This window comes from Mycena indigotica (assembly GCF_014461135.1).
Source record: "Mycena indigotica strain 171206Taipei chromosome Unknown Mind.scaff0001, whole genome shotgun sequence".
In the NCBI taxonomy this organism is placed as follows: Eukaryota; Fungi; Basidiomycota; class Agaricomycetes; order Agaricales; family Mycenaceae; genus Mycena; species Mycena indigotica.
In genome coordinates, this window is record NW_023503000.1 from 3,783,292 (window position 1) to 3,797,593 (window position 14,302).

The 14,302-nt window shown below is 50.9% G+C and overlaps 4 protein-coding genes across 4 annotated transcripts; 2 read left to right on the plus strand and 2 right to left on the minus strand.

Moving 5' to 3' along the window:
- Positions 1 to 3,844: 3,844 nt before the first annotated feature.
- MIND_00109900 (putative PNPOx domain-containing protein) lies at positions 3,845 to 5,929 on the minus strand (the record flags this gene model as incomplete). The annotated part of the gene is made up of 4 exons (XM_037358044.1): positions 3,845 to 4,802; positions 4,863 to 5,100; positions 5,145 to 5,431; positions 5,484 to 5,929. 4 exons carry the CDS (start codon positions 5,927 to 5,929, stop codon positions 3,845 to 3,847), a joined length of 1,929 nt encoding a protein of 642 aa, XP_037225954.1.
- Positions 5,930 to 6,353: 424 nt separating this feature from the next.
- Positions 6,354 to 7,970, plus strand: MIND_00110000 (F-box domain-containing protein; the record flags this gene model as incomplete). The annotated part of the gene is made up of 1 exon (XM_037358045.1): positions 6,354 to 7,970. One exon carries the CDS (start codon positions 6,354 to 6,356, stop codon positions 7,968 to 7,970), a length of 1,617 nt encoding a protein of 538 aa, XP_037225955.1.
- Positions 7,971 to 11,000: 3,030 nt separating this feature from the next.
- On the plus strand, positions 11,001 to 12,199 carry MIND_00110100 (uncharacterized protein; the record flags this gene model as incomplete). The annotated part of the gene is made up of 3 exons (XM_037358046.1): positions 11,001 to 11,022; positions 11,069 to 11,243; positions 11,401 to 12,199. The coding sequence occupies 3 exons, from the start codon at positions 11,001 to 11,003 to the stop codon at positions 12,197 to 12,199; spliced, it is 996 nt and encodes a 331-aa protein (XP_037225956.1).
- Positions 12,200 to 12,499: 300 nt separating this feature from the next.
- MIND_00110200 (uncharacterized protein) lies at positions 12,500 to 13,463 on the minus strand (the record flags this gene model as incomplete). The annotated part of the gene is made up of 2 exons (XM_037358047.1): positions 12,500 to 13,274; positions 13,324 to 13,463. 2 exons carry the CDS (start codon positions 13,461 to 13,463, stop codon positions 12,500 to 12,502), a joined length of 915 nt encoding a protein of 304 aa, XP_037225957.1.
- Positions 13,464 to 14,302: the final 839 nt, after the last annotated feature.

Below are 14,302 nucleotides of genomic sequence, written 5' to 3' on the forward strand. Positions count from 1 at the left end.
ATTCCCGTTGCGGTCGCAATAATTTCTCTGGGACCAATTCATGGTCGCTTGACGCTGCATACTCGAGATTTTGCCGGCGACTGTCAGGCTGAGCAGTCCGCAATTGAATCCTACCTCCCCAACCGTCGTATCATGCCGACCCCAGCCAATTATTTTGCGCACAACTTTCCATGCATGTACGTTGTGCTTGTGTCTGTAGACCACACTATCATTGACGGTCACCACTACTGAATAGCGCTTTCGACGCACGACTTCGGATAGATAGTCGCCTGTGGTAATTCTATTCATATTGCAGCAAGGATTACCGATTTTCTCAACGACTCCACTTTTATCGCGCGCAAAGGCAAATAGATGCTCGTTATCCATTGGCCGCGGCAGCCGCCTAGGTGTAACCAGCACCTGACGATCTTTGCGCTAGCGCTTCGACTAACGAGGTCGGAACCTTCACATCCTTTGTCTTGATTGGCATTAATTTCAAGTCCTAGTAGGCTTGTCGATGGTCAGCGGTCATGCTCTAGCGCAGGCCAACCAGACTTTCGAGTCTAAACAACAAAGGCGCTCGCGGGCACCGCCCATTTCCGATGTTAATATTCGTAGCATTGGCCGACCGAACCCGACGCAGTCAGTTTTCTCTGGTGGATGTGTGCTTCTTGATCATTCGGCTCATAGACTATTCGCCAGTCCGACTCTAAATCACATCTGAATCATGCTGCGAACACGAAGGGGACGTGAAGGAGGCTTACTGCTTGTTCTCGAGCGCCAGGGAGACTTTCATTTCCAGTTTCGGGAGAATGCGAGATGAACGTGGGCAAAGAATGGAAGTTTTAGTACGAGCATTTCTCGATTTGATTGATCAGGACGCGCCATCGATAGGTTCATCCGGACCGGCGTCTCGCGATGGCAAAACTGGCTGTAGGAATTGGATGTCTGTCTGTTGATTCTCCGTGCAGCAACTGCTCTCTCATCGATCTACAGTGCGATTCTCACTCTTCACCGTCGGCAACGTTCAAGGCTGGCGCGTTTTCCAGGTTTTTCCTCTCGACAGCTTTTACTTGTTCCTAAATGGGCTATGTTTCCTCCGAGAATCGCGAATCCAATCTGTAACTTTTGACTCCGCGGCAGTAAATCTGCTGTTGATCGACCACGCGACAAGCAACTTGAACCCTGGTGGTGGGTTTTCGCTCAGAAGGTTTTCAGGAAGTAAGTTGTGGGAATGACAGATGTAACAGGGACAGGGTGTCCACATGGAAGGCTGAGCTCATCTCAGGCTATCACCATCCGACACACAAATGACGCTGAGATCGACAGCACTGGTTGTCTTGCGTAGTCAACACGCCATGTCCTGCTCTGTACTCGAGGGCTCGCGGGAGGGCCATGATCGTCGAATAGCCTTTGCGTTCGCTCTCACGCGCCTCAGGCTGACCTCGAGTCAGGGTCGTTTGAATTCCGGAACTACGCCGAGATGCCTCGAGGCGATGCTGTTGAGCCTCCCCCCTACAAAGAAGAGATTAAAGATGTTCGACATACTGCAAAAGGAGAAACTGGAAAGACTGTCTGTCCCCAACGAGTTAGTGTAACGCCATGCAAGTGACCCGCGGCGCTTGGCCAGGGCTTAATGGGTGAGCATGTATAGTGGACTCACTGAACCCTCAAGCTCGCCACCGCTGTGGATGCATCATTCTGTTTGGCTCGGTGCCGAATCCCGAATCATCTGCTTTTGGAAGAAATTTAAAAGTCCGCGCCGTTTTCGTTTTCGTTGTTTTCGCACTCCGCGAACCAGAGAGCCTCGAAGCTTGTGAGATGCAGCCAATCATTTGGTTTGAGATGGACCCGACCCTCCGGATGCGAGGAAGCCCACTCGCGGGACGATTTTCGTGCTTTAATTTCGGGAAACGTGTCAACTTGTCGAGGCGGACAACCGAGTTGATTTGCTCGAACTTGGTACTTCAAGCTATTGTGGGGCAGCTGACCAGTCGCATTATCACTCGTCATATGTACAAGTGCATCTGCATCTATTCAATCGAAGCTACTAGTAGCTAGATATTTCATGTCATGGCCAGACTCTAAACATAGGTCTAAACCTAGCGTACGTAGTATGAGTCCTCTTACAACCGGTAATATCGTGGCCCTTGACCATGGCCAAGCGTAAGCCCTGTGGCGTCAGGTCAGTTTCCAGCTGATTCAACTCGAGGACTGGGACAAATGTCATCAGCACGTGCCTGTGATTGATGATCATTGACAAGATTGATTGTGCAAGCAGATCCTAGATTCAAGTCGCAGAGAATCACAATCGCAAGCGTCGCGGAAGCAAATTCGCAAATTCCCTGAGCTGCCACAGGCTGACACCGGGCATCGAAGATCCCGTAGCGGACACCTAGGTGACTCTTGGTGACTCTGAACTCTTATAACGATAGCCTGGTATATATCTGTGGGCGCTTTCTAATAAAACAATTGGCTAATGATTCGAAACCTTGCCTTTTTTGCTTGCGATTTACTCTATTCGCTGCTTTGTCCTGAGTTGGTCTTGGGTATATCTGCGGGGCCCGGGCATCGCCAATCGGCGATTGAGAATTCGCCTGACATATCCATGTCACCTACAGTAAGGAACTTGAAATCGATGAGCTGTAACGATCCGATAAGACATTCTTGATCCTTACAATCGGCATCGGTTCAGCTGATGCATATATTATGCTTGTGCCCCAGAGTTTGCCACTACCACCCGCAGACGAGTGATGCTCGCGGCGAAATCGCAGGTTCCTGACCACCACTGAGTGTGTATATTAATAACTAATGCGCCAAGCAATCAAGAGCGGTGGTCTAGACCTCCGAGAATTTGACTCCGCGAAGATACGTACATGTGAGCTCACGGCATCAACTTGGACCAATCGGCTGCCAAATAATTGTTGGTTGTCGACGCGCACAGATTCTATAGGGTCGAATACCATTAGGCAAGTATCCTCAGGAATGCTCAAACTGGATAGAATCTTGCTCCGCTCTGATTTTTGAGGAGGTGAACTTACCAATTTCATTGGAAGTTGGATGCATCCACTCCACTGCGGCTTAAACCGCCTTGGATCTTTGAAACCGCTCAGCTCACACACACATATCCAAGCTCCTGAAAGAATCACCGACAACTTGCACTTGGCCTGTTACCAACGCCCACAGACAACTCCCGGATCCGGAGCACTTTAGCCTAGTAAGTTTTAGGCAGTTGTAAGAAGCTTACGAGACGACGCACGCGAGAGACGAGAAACCCGCATTCACGTTGCCGAAGTGGAGTGCTCGTCGCTGCGGAAAGTCGGGTCTGGCCATAAGTACTATGCACCGCCCCAACCATACCAATCGTCGCATCTGTCGCGCTTGTGGCATGTCTCGTGCAGCGAGTTGCCAACAGAATACAATTAGCTTCAAAGTCGCCGCATGCTGAAAGTAAGTAGATGCTTCGAACGTTCGACGCTGCTCAATGTAGTGATGTAGAGGAGACAGCCTATCAAATGAGTTGCAGCGTAAGTCGCCCATGGCTGACCACGATGATATAAATAATTTTTTCGTCGCATGTTTGGCGCTGAGAGGTGTAGCAATAGCAGCGGAGCTAGAGTAAGATCCGGATAACAGTCAACTCAGAAGGTGTCTTGTCTTCGATCCCATCGTGTGCAGCACTTGACGTCGCCGGTTGACAACATTGGTCTTCTCCATCGTGGTCGAGGTAGTCCAAGGTCATCAGGCACACAGCGAGGCGAACCAAGGCTCCGGAGGGTTCCAATACCCAGGCGCATATAGATTCGAGATTCGAGGACCTCATTAACAGACAGTGGAAGTAAAGTTGTCACCTCAACAAATTCAGTTAATACTCGAAGCCCTCTCTCTTCACCGTCTCTTCCGAGACACCACCAGCGATCAACGCATCCATCGCAGCTGTCTCGAACTCGGGAGAGCCACACAAATAGACCTCCCGCTCTTCCAAATCCACCATGTCTGAACGGGTGAACCAATCTCTTGGCACTCGACGATGATGAACTCGGACCACAACATTGTCGTGCTCTGAGGAAGCAAAGACATAGTCGGACATCCGAGTGAATATGTCGAGTGAGAGATGGATGTTGGGTTGGGGACTGAAGGCGTCCATAACGAGGGGGACGAGGACGTGTGGTTCGGCCGAAGCCAATATGAAGTTGATGTCCCACTGATAGCTGCTGCTTTGCTCAACGAGGGAGCGTAGCATACTCAGAAAGGGTGTCAGCCCGATCCCACCAGCCATCCAAAGTAGCTTCTTGTGCGGTACGGGTTCTGGTTTTGAAAGGTCGCCGTTATGGTCCTCCACGTTGCTTGGGAGGACAAAATCTCCCGCAATACCAACAATTGCGACACGCAGTTCGAGTCCGGTGGCATCTTGTAGAACCTCAGGTCGCACTTCCTTCAGCTTGCGAGCAATCGTAAACAATGGGCCCGTTACCGCTCCACCCCGCTTTTCCCGTAACGTCAAGCTCAACTCATTCGTGGGGGCTCGATACCTGCCGGCAGCCGAGACTGTCCACGTCCTCACACTATCGTCATTGACAATTGTCGGCTTGCTTGGCGCCATATGCCTGTATGCGGGAATGCCCACGAGAGGGGCCATGTTCATGATTACTGCCTGCCCAGGAAGGATGTGGAGCGCGGTAGAAGATTGCCATGTAAACGTAGCGATTGTGGGCGAGTGCAGTTCGATGCGAGACAAGAGAGCTGTCGGGGACGATGTTTGGGTGGAAAAGAGATGCTGTCTAGATTCTGTGGCGAGGAGTCGGATTGGTGGACTATAAGGGCTGAAACAGGGCTGGTAGTGAGCATTACTGTACAAACATAAAAAGAAAGAAAGGAAACACCTCATTTCTATGCCTTGACGCTGTCTAAATGGCAGTGCATTTCGAACAATCGTGTACCCGGTGACGTATACGGTCGTCAACGACTTTTGGAAAGGCATCAGTTGGAGAGCTCTTTCGCCAACGAGATTCTCCGCATCTCCAGTTAGATACAGGATGTCGCCAGTAACGAAATCGATAAAAGTCAAAGAGGCTAAGGGTGTTGCTTCGATATTACCGAGGGAAGTCATGAGGCGATTGCCTGGATAAGGTAAGCTCTAGTAAAAAACAACGATGAGTACTAACCGGAATAATCTGGTAGAACCACAGTTCGACTATCTTCTGGTGATACTCGGATGAAGCCAGGTCGCCCCCCTCGATGATTCATGCCCATATGGGAGGGAAAATGGAGTGCGTCTTCCGCAGTTGCGTGGTAATAAGTGCCAAGAAAAACTGTGTCGGCGGCGGTGATTATCCGTATGGCGTCGTCGGAAAGACGAGCATTGACCCCAAGATTCAAGTCTTGATGTGCGACAAAGGGCGAAGTTGCATGAGGGATTAGATCACGGACGACTATGTATTTCGGACAATTTCTGCATTCCAAGATCAGTGGAAATTACCAAAAAAAACGTAGGGCAGACTCACCCAATGGCTTGGTTGACAGTAAAATCGAGTAATAGTTCGTCGTCTTTCTTCTCCGATCTCGTGACTCTCCCAGCGAACTTGTTCCTCCTCCTCGTTGTCAGCTCAATCCCGATCCCAGCCACTAGCATTTCTCCACTCTTCGCAAAAATTTCCGCATTCTCTAGTAACGGGTCTCCCTTCCACAGTTTTGCCGCAACCCGCAACACGGAATACTTGGGTGTTTGGACAAAACCCTCCGGGCCGCTTAAAATACTTCCCCATGGACGACCCTCAATATCCAGTGTTGCAACAGGAAGAAAAGAGAGTCTTGTTGAGTGAAACTGAGCGTGATCATCTGGTAAATCGCCATCGATGTTGCGGTATAAGTTTGCAACGGAATAATCGTTGTCTGTCCCGAGTTTACGGTGAATCGCGTGTTCGCCTCTATGCCAGCCGTTCAGCGACATTCTGTGCAGTCAGAGTAGCGGATGAAGGCTGAACATGTTATATGCTGGGAAAAGGGGTCGGTCGGCTGACTGAGCGATGAGCAAGATCGCACCTCCGAAGCACGGGACCAGGGCTACTGCGGCGACGCTGAGAAATGTAGGCTAAAGCTCCCGCCTTACTGGAAGCCGTTGGCGCTTTACGATTACGAAGTGTCCAGGCTGTTCACAAAAAAACTGAGAAAGAGGATGAGATGCATCACAACATGTGACTGCAGGCGTTGAACGTTGAACAACCACTCATTCAACGAGGCGAATTCATGTTATCATCGAGCCGGTTACACTCGCCTCAGCGCAAGGGAACCGCAAACCCTCTTGCCTGTAACCTCATGTTACACCGTGGTTGCTTTAAATGCCTCCCAAACAGCTTTAGGTTCCCCACAGTTCAATGAACCTCTTCCTACGACCCCGCAGACGCAATACTGTCCAAGACAAATTGGTAGACGGTATCTCCGTGCTTCCCTCCGAAATATGGCCCGAAATACTCGGTTATCTCGACGATGCGACCTTACTCTCTGCCGCTCACGTTTGCCGCACCTTCAACCGGACTTGCAGCGAGCTTCATATGTTGCGATATGGAGCCTCGTTATGCCAGCTTGAAGCAGGCACCGCTGTAATTCGTTATCCTACTCCTCAAGCTCTCACTTCACTTCGGACCTCCCTCCACCTCCAGCCGAACCTGAAACTTCTTTCCTGCCGATTGGTAGTCGACGAGACTTTCTTTGCCACTCTGGGAAGCCTGTGCCGTACCGTAGAAAGACTACCAAAGCTGGAGGCGGTTCATTTCGGTGTCAAACAGACCGGTTGGCTGCAAAAATGTCACTTGGACCAATACGCCAATCTCTTCCACGACCTCATGTTTGCGATGACTTCGAAAGGCGATGGTCATGTCGTTCATATCGACCCTGGGACGCGCCACGACCCGAATGGCGTTCCTCGGGGGCGTATATCCGTTTCGTCGACCAGAAATCTCTGCCACGAACAGATGACTCCAATATATCGGCCGCTGCCTCGGCCAAATCCCCTTGCACGACTGGGTGCTTTTCTTGGCCTCAGAAAATTGACCCGAAACCGCACACGTATCGCCGTTCCAACCGTAGAACTTTCCAACAAGGCAAACGAGAAACAAGCCCGAGAATGGCTCCTCCAGATCGAGCGAAAGTCGTGGTGCGATATCGCCGAATTCGAGCACGTGATCGTCGGCATTATCGACATCGGAACAAAAAACCAAACAGAGAGGCTGGCGGTAGCTGCGGTGAATCCACATCGCACTCTATCGCTCCGCATTCGACGGACCCGGTGGTGTGGTCGATATGCTAAATATCAACACCAGCGACTGATCAACGAGGCTCTCCCGTATCTTCACCTGCCTCATCTCAAATCCGTCAGCATTGACGCTATGAACCTCGACTCCACTGTGTTCACGAGATTTTTGACGCGCCATGCCGAGACCCTAGAGCAGCTCTCTTCAGAGGCAATCGGGGTCGAGCCTCATTATCCGCATCTCAATCTTGACACGGCGATTTTTTCTGTAAAACCTCTCCCCAACGTGTCGTATCTCAGAGCGCGGTCATGTGCTGGTCTGCTTCCGCTCCTGAAGTCAATCTCATCCACGGAGCCATGCACATTAGAAGTCACCTTCGAACGCTGGAATCCGCTACTCAAGCAAGCCCGCCTCCCCATACTGCTGGCTGCCGAACGGGCCCTTCTCCATCGAATCGCCACGCGCACCGGCGTCACCACGCTCAAAATTTCGGTCGAACTCGCCGACAAACCGACGCTGGACGAAATCGACATCGCACTTGCCAGATCGCTCCGCTGCGTATCCACCGTCCACTTGAGCTGCATGAACGTGGGGGTGCTAGGCTGGCTATCGTACCTTCCCGCCCTGAAGGTGTTGCTTGTCGACAGAGAGAGCCCCATCCAGCCTACGGATGAAGGGGTATTTCTGGATCGCGCTCAAGCTATGTTTTCTGAGAGGGGTGTTTCCGTTGCTCTCCACTGACATGAAGTAGTATAATTCGTATTATGATTATTATAGTAAAGCAAATCTGAACCACTTTTTTATGAAGCCGATCCCTGTGGAGAGGTTATTTAATAACGTTAATCATACCATAGCTCAGCAAATTCTAGTTCAAAGACGACTGATGCTTAACGTAGCGCCTGGCCGGCTGAGACGGCTCCAACACGATTATTTACATAGACCACTACTACAAGCACAACTACACACTAGTACTTGCAGAGTAACGTAGCATCGAACAGGGTGATATGGAGGTGGGTAGGTAGCGCGACCGGACAGACAAAAAAAAATCAATAGAAATAGCGAGACTTCTACTCCGTGGTCATACTTGGGATTCGTCGAGCATGGTCAAGTCGCCCTCGGCATCACCATCGGCATTCCCGTTCAGCTCGGCCTTGGCGTCAGCGCTGTCTGGCGCGGCGCCCTTGTTTGCATTGAGAATCTGGTGCCAACGCTCGACAAGAGCGTTGGCGCGTTCGCGGAAACGGAATTCCGCGTTGCGCGGGACCTTCTCGTCATCAAGGAGATTGATATGGCGCATGACCTTGCCGATCTTGGAGAACTACAGATATATATAAAGCGTAAGGAAAAAACGAATGGAGGGGAAGCAAAGCAGACGGACAGTCAGATAGTCGATGTTCATGCCATCATACTGCTCAACCGCGGTGAAAAGTTCGTCGATGGCTGGCATTTCCTGCGACATATTACGAGCGGGTCCAACGACACATTATAGACCCACCTCTTCTTTGGGCATGGCTTTGTTGCTCAAGAACATTTTCTGGAGCCTATGGCGCCACTCCCGCACTTTGAGGGCTTCAGGATCGCTCTCCAATTTCGCTACTTGCGGTCAATTACAGCTGGAATGGGACCAAGATCACTCACGGTTGACTACCTCGGCCTTCTCGGACTTTGTTTTCTTGATAGGCCGTTCCTTGGGCTCCGCGTCCTCGTCTGCAGCGTCATCCTCGCTCTCAACTGTCTCCTTGCTTTTCTTGGTCCGACCGCCTTTCTTTTTGGAAATTGATTTCTTCGGCGTGCGTTTGCGTTTCTTTCCCGCAGAAGCATCATCATCATCATCATCTGTGCCAGTAAATCACCATCCAACACACAAAATAAATTTGACTTACCATCGTCTTCTGCGATGGCCTCTTCCCTCCTCTTCCTCTGACTCTGCCCTTCTTTTTCTTACCGCCCTTTTTTGGGGGCGGCGCTGAGTCGTGTTCCTTCTGCCATCCATCGGGGTCGAGGCACTACGGAGCCATCAGCGGTGATCAGAATGGCCAATAGGCATATACGGCTTTGTATCCGTCCAGCAGCTCCTTTTTACCCTTGGTCCCTTCGTTGGAAGTCTCGTTTGCCGCGATGTACTTCTCGCACTCGTCGACCGTCAATCTTTTGAGATCAGGAGCAGAGAGCCAGGCGCTAAAGTAGAGCGCGAGTCAATGAGTAGAAACATATGCGCTATAGCATGACTTACTAGTCGCCTGTAGGAAAGAACCGCACAGCGTATGCGACAGTCTTGCGACTGCTGGGGCGTTCCTTCGCGACTTGTTTTGGCACATTGTCTGGATCAACAACCTGCAAATGGAGTCAATATCGTGGAAGCGAAGCAGGAATACAAGGAGAGAGTTCCGGAGGCTGCGATGGGGGCATAAATACAAAAAATAAGACTGAATTTCGAAATCAAGTCAAGTAAATATTCTGAGGCCTTAAGACAGGCCAGCAGCGGCCCAAGAGCCTTCATGAAGGTAAGACGAAGAGCAAGGAGAGCCATTCAAGTACAGTAGCTTGGTAAACACTGCGAAATAAGACGGAACCTGACAAGTCGCCGGAAAGAATGGGCTCGTGTTGATGAGCAGGGCAAAAATGAGGGAAAGTGCTCGACGGAGATTGTAGAGGGGATGACGCGGATGGATGACAAGTGGTCTGGGGGAAGCTATTGAGGGTGTATGAGGGCCAAAAATTCGTCCTGAGATCCAACGTGACAAGATCGCGTCTAAGTAGTCAGGAAGAAACCGGAAACGGCAAAAACTGAGCCAAATGAGTAGGAGAGGCCTCTGGGAGAGGGAAAAGAAACGTTTCTCGGCCGATTTATCGCCGTATACAGGATAAAAAGTGAAAACTGGGATGAAACCCATAAAAAGTTCTGCAGATATCCCAGGGTAGAAGAAATGAGTTATGTGGTGCCACAAAAAGTTTGGGATGATCTGCGAGAGATATAGAACGGGATTTGGAGGAGGAGAGAGGGCGTGTAGACTTCCTAGATAGCAAGTTCCAAAGAATGTGTCCAGCAAAAGTAGGCCAAGACATATTCCGGAGAGAAGTAGAGGAAAGGAATGTGGTAAGAGAGACAGAGATGGAGAAGAACCAGGGAAAATGGCACCCTTGGTTAATTGAGGGCCAGGCGTTGGTTGGTCTCTGTCATAGACGAGCCACATTAGAATGCCCAATCAAAAAACGAGGGCCAAATAATGGGATTGGGATGATGAATGGTCGTTGCTTTCAGGTGCAAAGCCGGAAGGGGAGTGTTGGAGGCGAGGAAGACTACTCACCCTTGATGGCCAGAACGGAAAACCTCGTAGTTTTCCGAGGACGATATCCCCAGTCTCGTAGGTCTCTTCCGGTTCGTTTTTCTTGGTTGTGCTATTACTTCTTTTGGCGCTCATCGTTGCAGAGTAAGAGGCGCGATGGTGGTTGAAGGCGCGTCGAGAGAAAGGTTATTGAAGAATCAGGTAAGATGCTGGACAAAAGGAGGAGAGCAAGTTTAGCCAGTAACGCGATCGGACGACGTCGAGTACCGCCACGCTAGGACAAGGAACTCAGTGCTGGGGTCGGAAGAGAGGACCGCCGTCACACGGTGACGACCGAAATCCTATCACGTGTAGCAGTCACATACGTGACATCGCCATTTCTGGTGGAGCTCACATCTACTCCCGTTCAGATCGTCGCGTTTCACGCCATTTGTCGTCGTCGAGGCCATTGTCCACGCTCCGCAGCCCTTCATTTACTACCACCATGTCTGAAGCTGCTGCTACCGGTGCGTTATACCACTGCTTCTCTATCTCCACGCTCACACGCAACAGCCAGCTCGACGACCACAACCCGCTCCTCCCCAGCAGTCGCCCCAATCGACCTTCGACACATGACCTCAAACTCAGCCCTCGTCGCAGATGGACGCAGGATCTCACAGCATCTCCAACCTTCTGCACGCAAAGGATCCCGTTCTCCTACATCTATTCCTTCCAGCCCGACGTCTGTGTGAGTCCCTTTTTCTGCCTTTGAGGCCACCTACACTGCTTGCCATGTCGTTTTCCTTCTTTTGTATCGAATAAAATGAGAGGGTCGGAGCTTGGCTTGCTGTTCTTTTACCCGGTGTCTCGCTCCATAATTTCGCAATCAACTAACGAATATACAGACACTCGTCCTCCTCTGCAATATTTGAACGGGACATCGAGCCTATACATCTCTCTCCCTCGTCTATCGTGGCCAAGAAGGACCCACATCGAATCCCACGTTCAAAAAACACAGAGAGCATTGAACAATCAGTTCCCTCCGTTCTCGACAGTGCTGCCTCGATTCTAGCCTCTATGGATACCGACGATGGAGACTCTATCGCAGTTATAGCGCCGGCACCGCTTTCATCTACTGGGTTACTTGATCAGGGCCCAATTCGAAGCAGAAGCAGCGGATTCGCATCTCCCATCGGATTCCGGTCTCGCAGTCCAAGTCCAAGCCCCCGCCCTGGCGGTGCAAAGCGCAACTCCCTTCTCCTCAATCTACCCGCGGCCGGACAACATCCTGCCTTTCCTTCCCCTCCCGGTTCTTCTTCTCCCAGCTCGTCATCTGCTCCATTGACAGCAACTGCCCGTCAGTTCGTCGATCCGTCAACACCCACGTCGAATAAACGGCTTTCGTTCATCTCATATACCGACTTGCTATCGTCCACCCCAACTGCAACCCAACCACTGTCCTCGCTCACGTCACCGGCCAGCTCGCCTGGACACATTCCAGGCGTAGCCTTGGCAGACTCCATGACGACTGCGGGCTCGGCTTATGGCGGCAGCGCCGCTCCTTCCTTACGGAATTTTGCCTTCGGGCTCAGTGGCGACGAAGACAGGACAATGGACGATGTCGGCGGGGAATGGGAGCGTGAAGGCCTTGGAAAAGGCCTCGAGGAACGGCTCGAAGCACTCCAAAGCGTCGGCATGGCCTAAATCAATTTGTGCACCTTTTTATGCGGTTTCTACTATAATGAACGCCTCTATATGGTCTCTTCTCCTACCTACTCACGATATTTTACGGTCTCCTATTCATTGTCTACTATGCGATGCTCAAAAGGAAGAAATGACCATGTACAAGATTAGACTACTGCCTTCTGTATTTCTCTACCTCTCAACTCGAATAAGAACATGTCTCAAATCAAGTTTTGGATTTCTTAGAAGCAGTCAAGTTACCACAAAAAGCGCAAGTAAGTATGTTGTAAACCGTAAATCAGGATGGATACTGGTAAAGCCCTAACCCTGCATCGTCTCAATAATCATCATATACTGAATCATCTGCTTTGGCTCCCACTCGCTCCTTTTTTGGGACCAGAAGTCCACTTCCAGGCGCGAAACGCCCTTCCAAAACTCTAAGGGAGAGAGTGGGGAGTGGTACGACGAGAGGCAGACAAACCGCTCGTCCTTCTTCCCCTCAGATCCGCTTTTTTTAAGATTCTGCCCCAAACGGGCATCCTCAACCTCGCGCAAAAACTGCTCGTTTGCGGAGACAGCGATGAGCATTTCGAGTTGGGGCACCTCGCTTTCGAGGGCCCTGGCAAAGAACTCGAGGATGTTGCACGGCTCTGCGGCGTGTGCGGCGTCGAGGTCGCCAAAAGCTAGGTGTGTTAAAGGGGGGAGTGCGAGAAGAGGGGTCCAGTCGAACCACCACGGCGGATTGACTACTTCGAGATGCGTAAGTTTCGAAAAGAGCGGGTGGTCGATGGCAGGGGGATAGACAGGGTTCCATAGGAAGGAAGCGTCGATTGAAAGACGACGGAGATAGGGAAACGAGCTTAAGAGGGCGGAAAGCTCGTCTATGCTAGTGAGCAGCGATGACCAGCAAGTGAGGGAAGTCAGAGAGGTGCAGGTTTCAAGCAGCTTGCGGGCTTGGCTGTGCGATATGCCGGTGGCGATATGGAGATGTCGAGTCGTTCTAGCAAAGAATGATGGCGGCCGCGCAGAAAATGTGTCTAGGAAACGGTCGTGTTTAAAACTGAGCACTATGGTCTCGTATATGACCGCTTCAACCCTTGTGTGAAATATCAACAGGTAATTCTGCGGGAAGAAGGGAAACACACCAAGCCTGGACGTATTTGCATACCAGAGTTAACTGAGGAGCGAATTCCGGAAATGCACGGGCTGTTAGCTCGAAAATCTCCCGCTCTAACTCGTAGGGTAGGTCACCGAGACCTTTCTTGTGAGGCTGGCTGAGCGACATGAGGGGAACGGAGTTGAAACGGCGTCTCTTTCGATCAACGTCGTGCCTTTATAACCGAACTGAATCAATACACATCTACCCGCCATAGCTCCAAACCCGAGTCTATCGGCCGCGGTATTGGGCGGGAGGTCTGGTATGTATGCCCAATTGACATTGTCGATGAACCAAGTGAAGGGTCTTGCTGACAAGAAACAGCGCAACAGTAGGACTTTGAAGGAGGACTTGAAGAGGCCGAGATGACTGGCGAAGTGGGAATATACGCGTACGGAATGCGTGTCAAAATTGAATTGTAAGCCATGGCCATGGGCGAACATCGCCGTTCTCTATGCTGTTGACGACTTAGATCGCCAATCCTACACTGAGGTCGTTATTATAAGCAGCCTAAAGCAAGCTTCAAGATGAGTTGTGCCAAGGTGGGAGGAAGAAGCAAAAGAGACTGACATCATCACACAGTCCACTTTCGTTCACGCGACCGCAACACGCGTTTGCCTCCGACATACTGTAGACAGCGCCACGAGTTCAAATAATCAGCTTCCAAGACTTGACTATTTGTTCGAAACAAACAAGCAAACAAACCCTGTGGAATTGTTTCGCTGTTCCAATGGACTCGAAACACAGAGACAAGAAATACCTTGACCTCGGACACCGCACTTAGCGGCAAATCAAGCTGGCGTGCTAACCTTTTACCTGTTCCAGGGGCACAATGGATCACACCCGAATCGAGCCAAGTCTGACAACTGGACTTCTTGTTTCGTTTTAACTTGACTTCTCTCTTGTTAACCGCCACCATCTCCTCCCTTCCCTGCACTTTCCCGTCTTCACTGCTGCATCTGCATCCA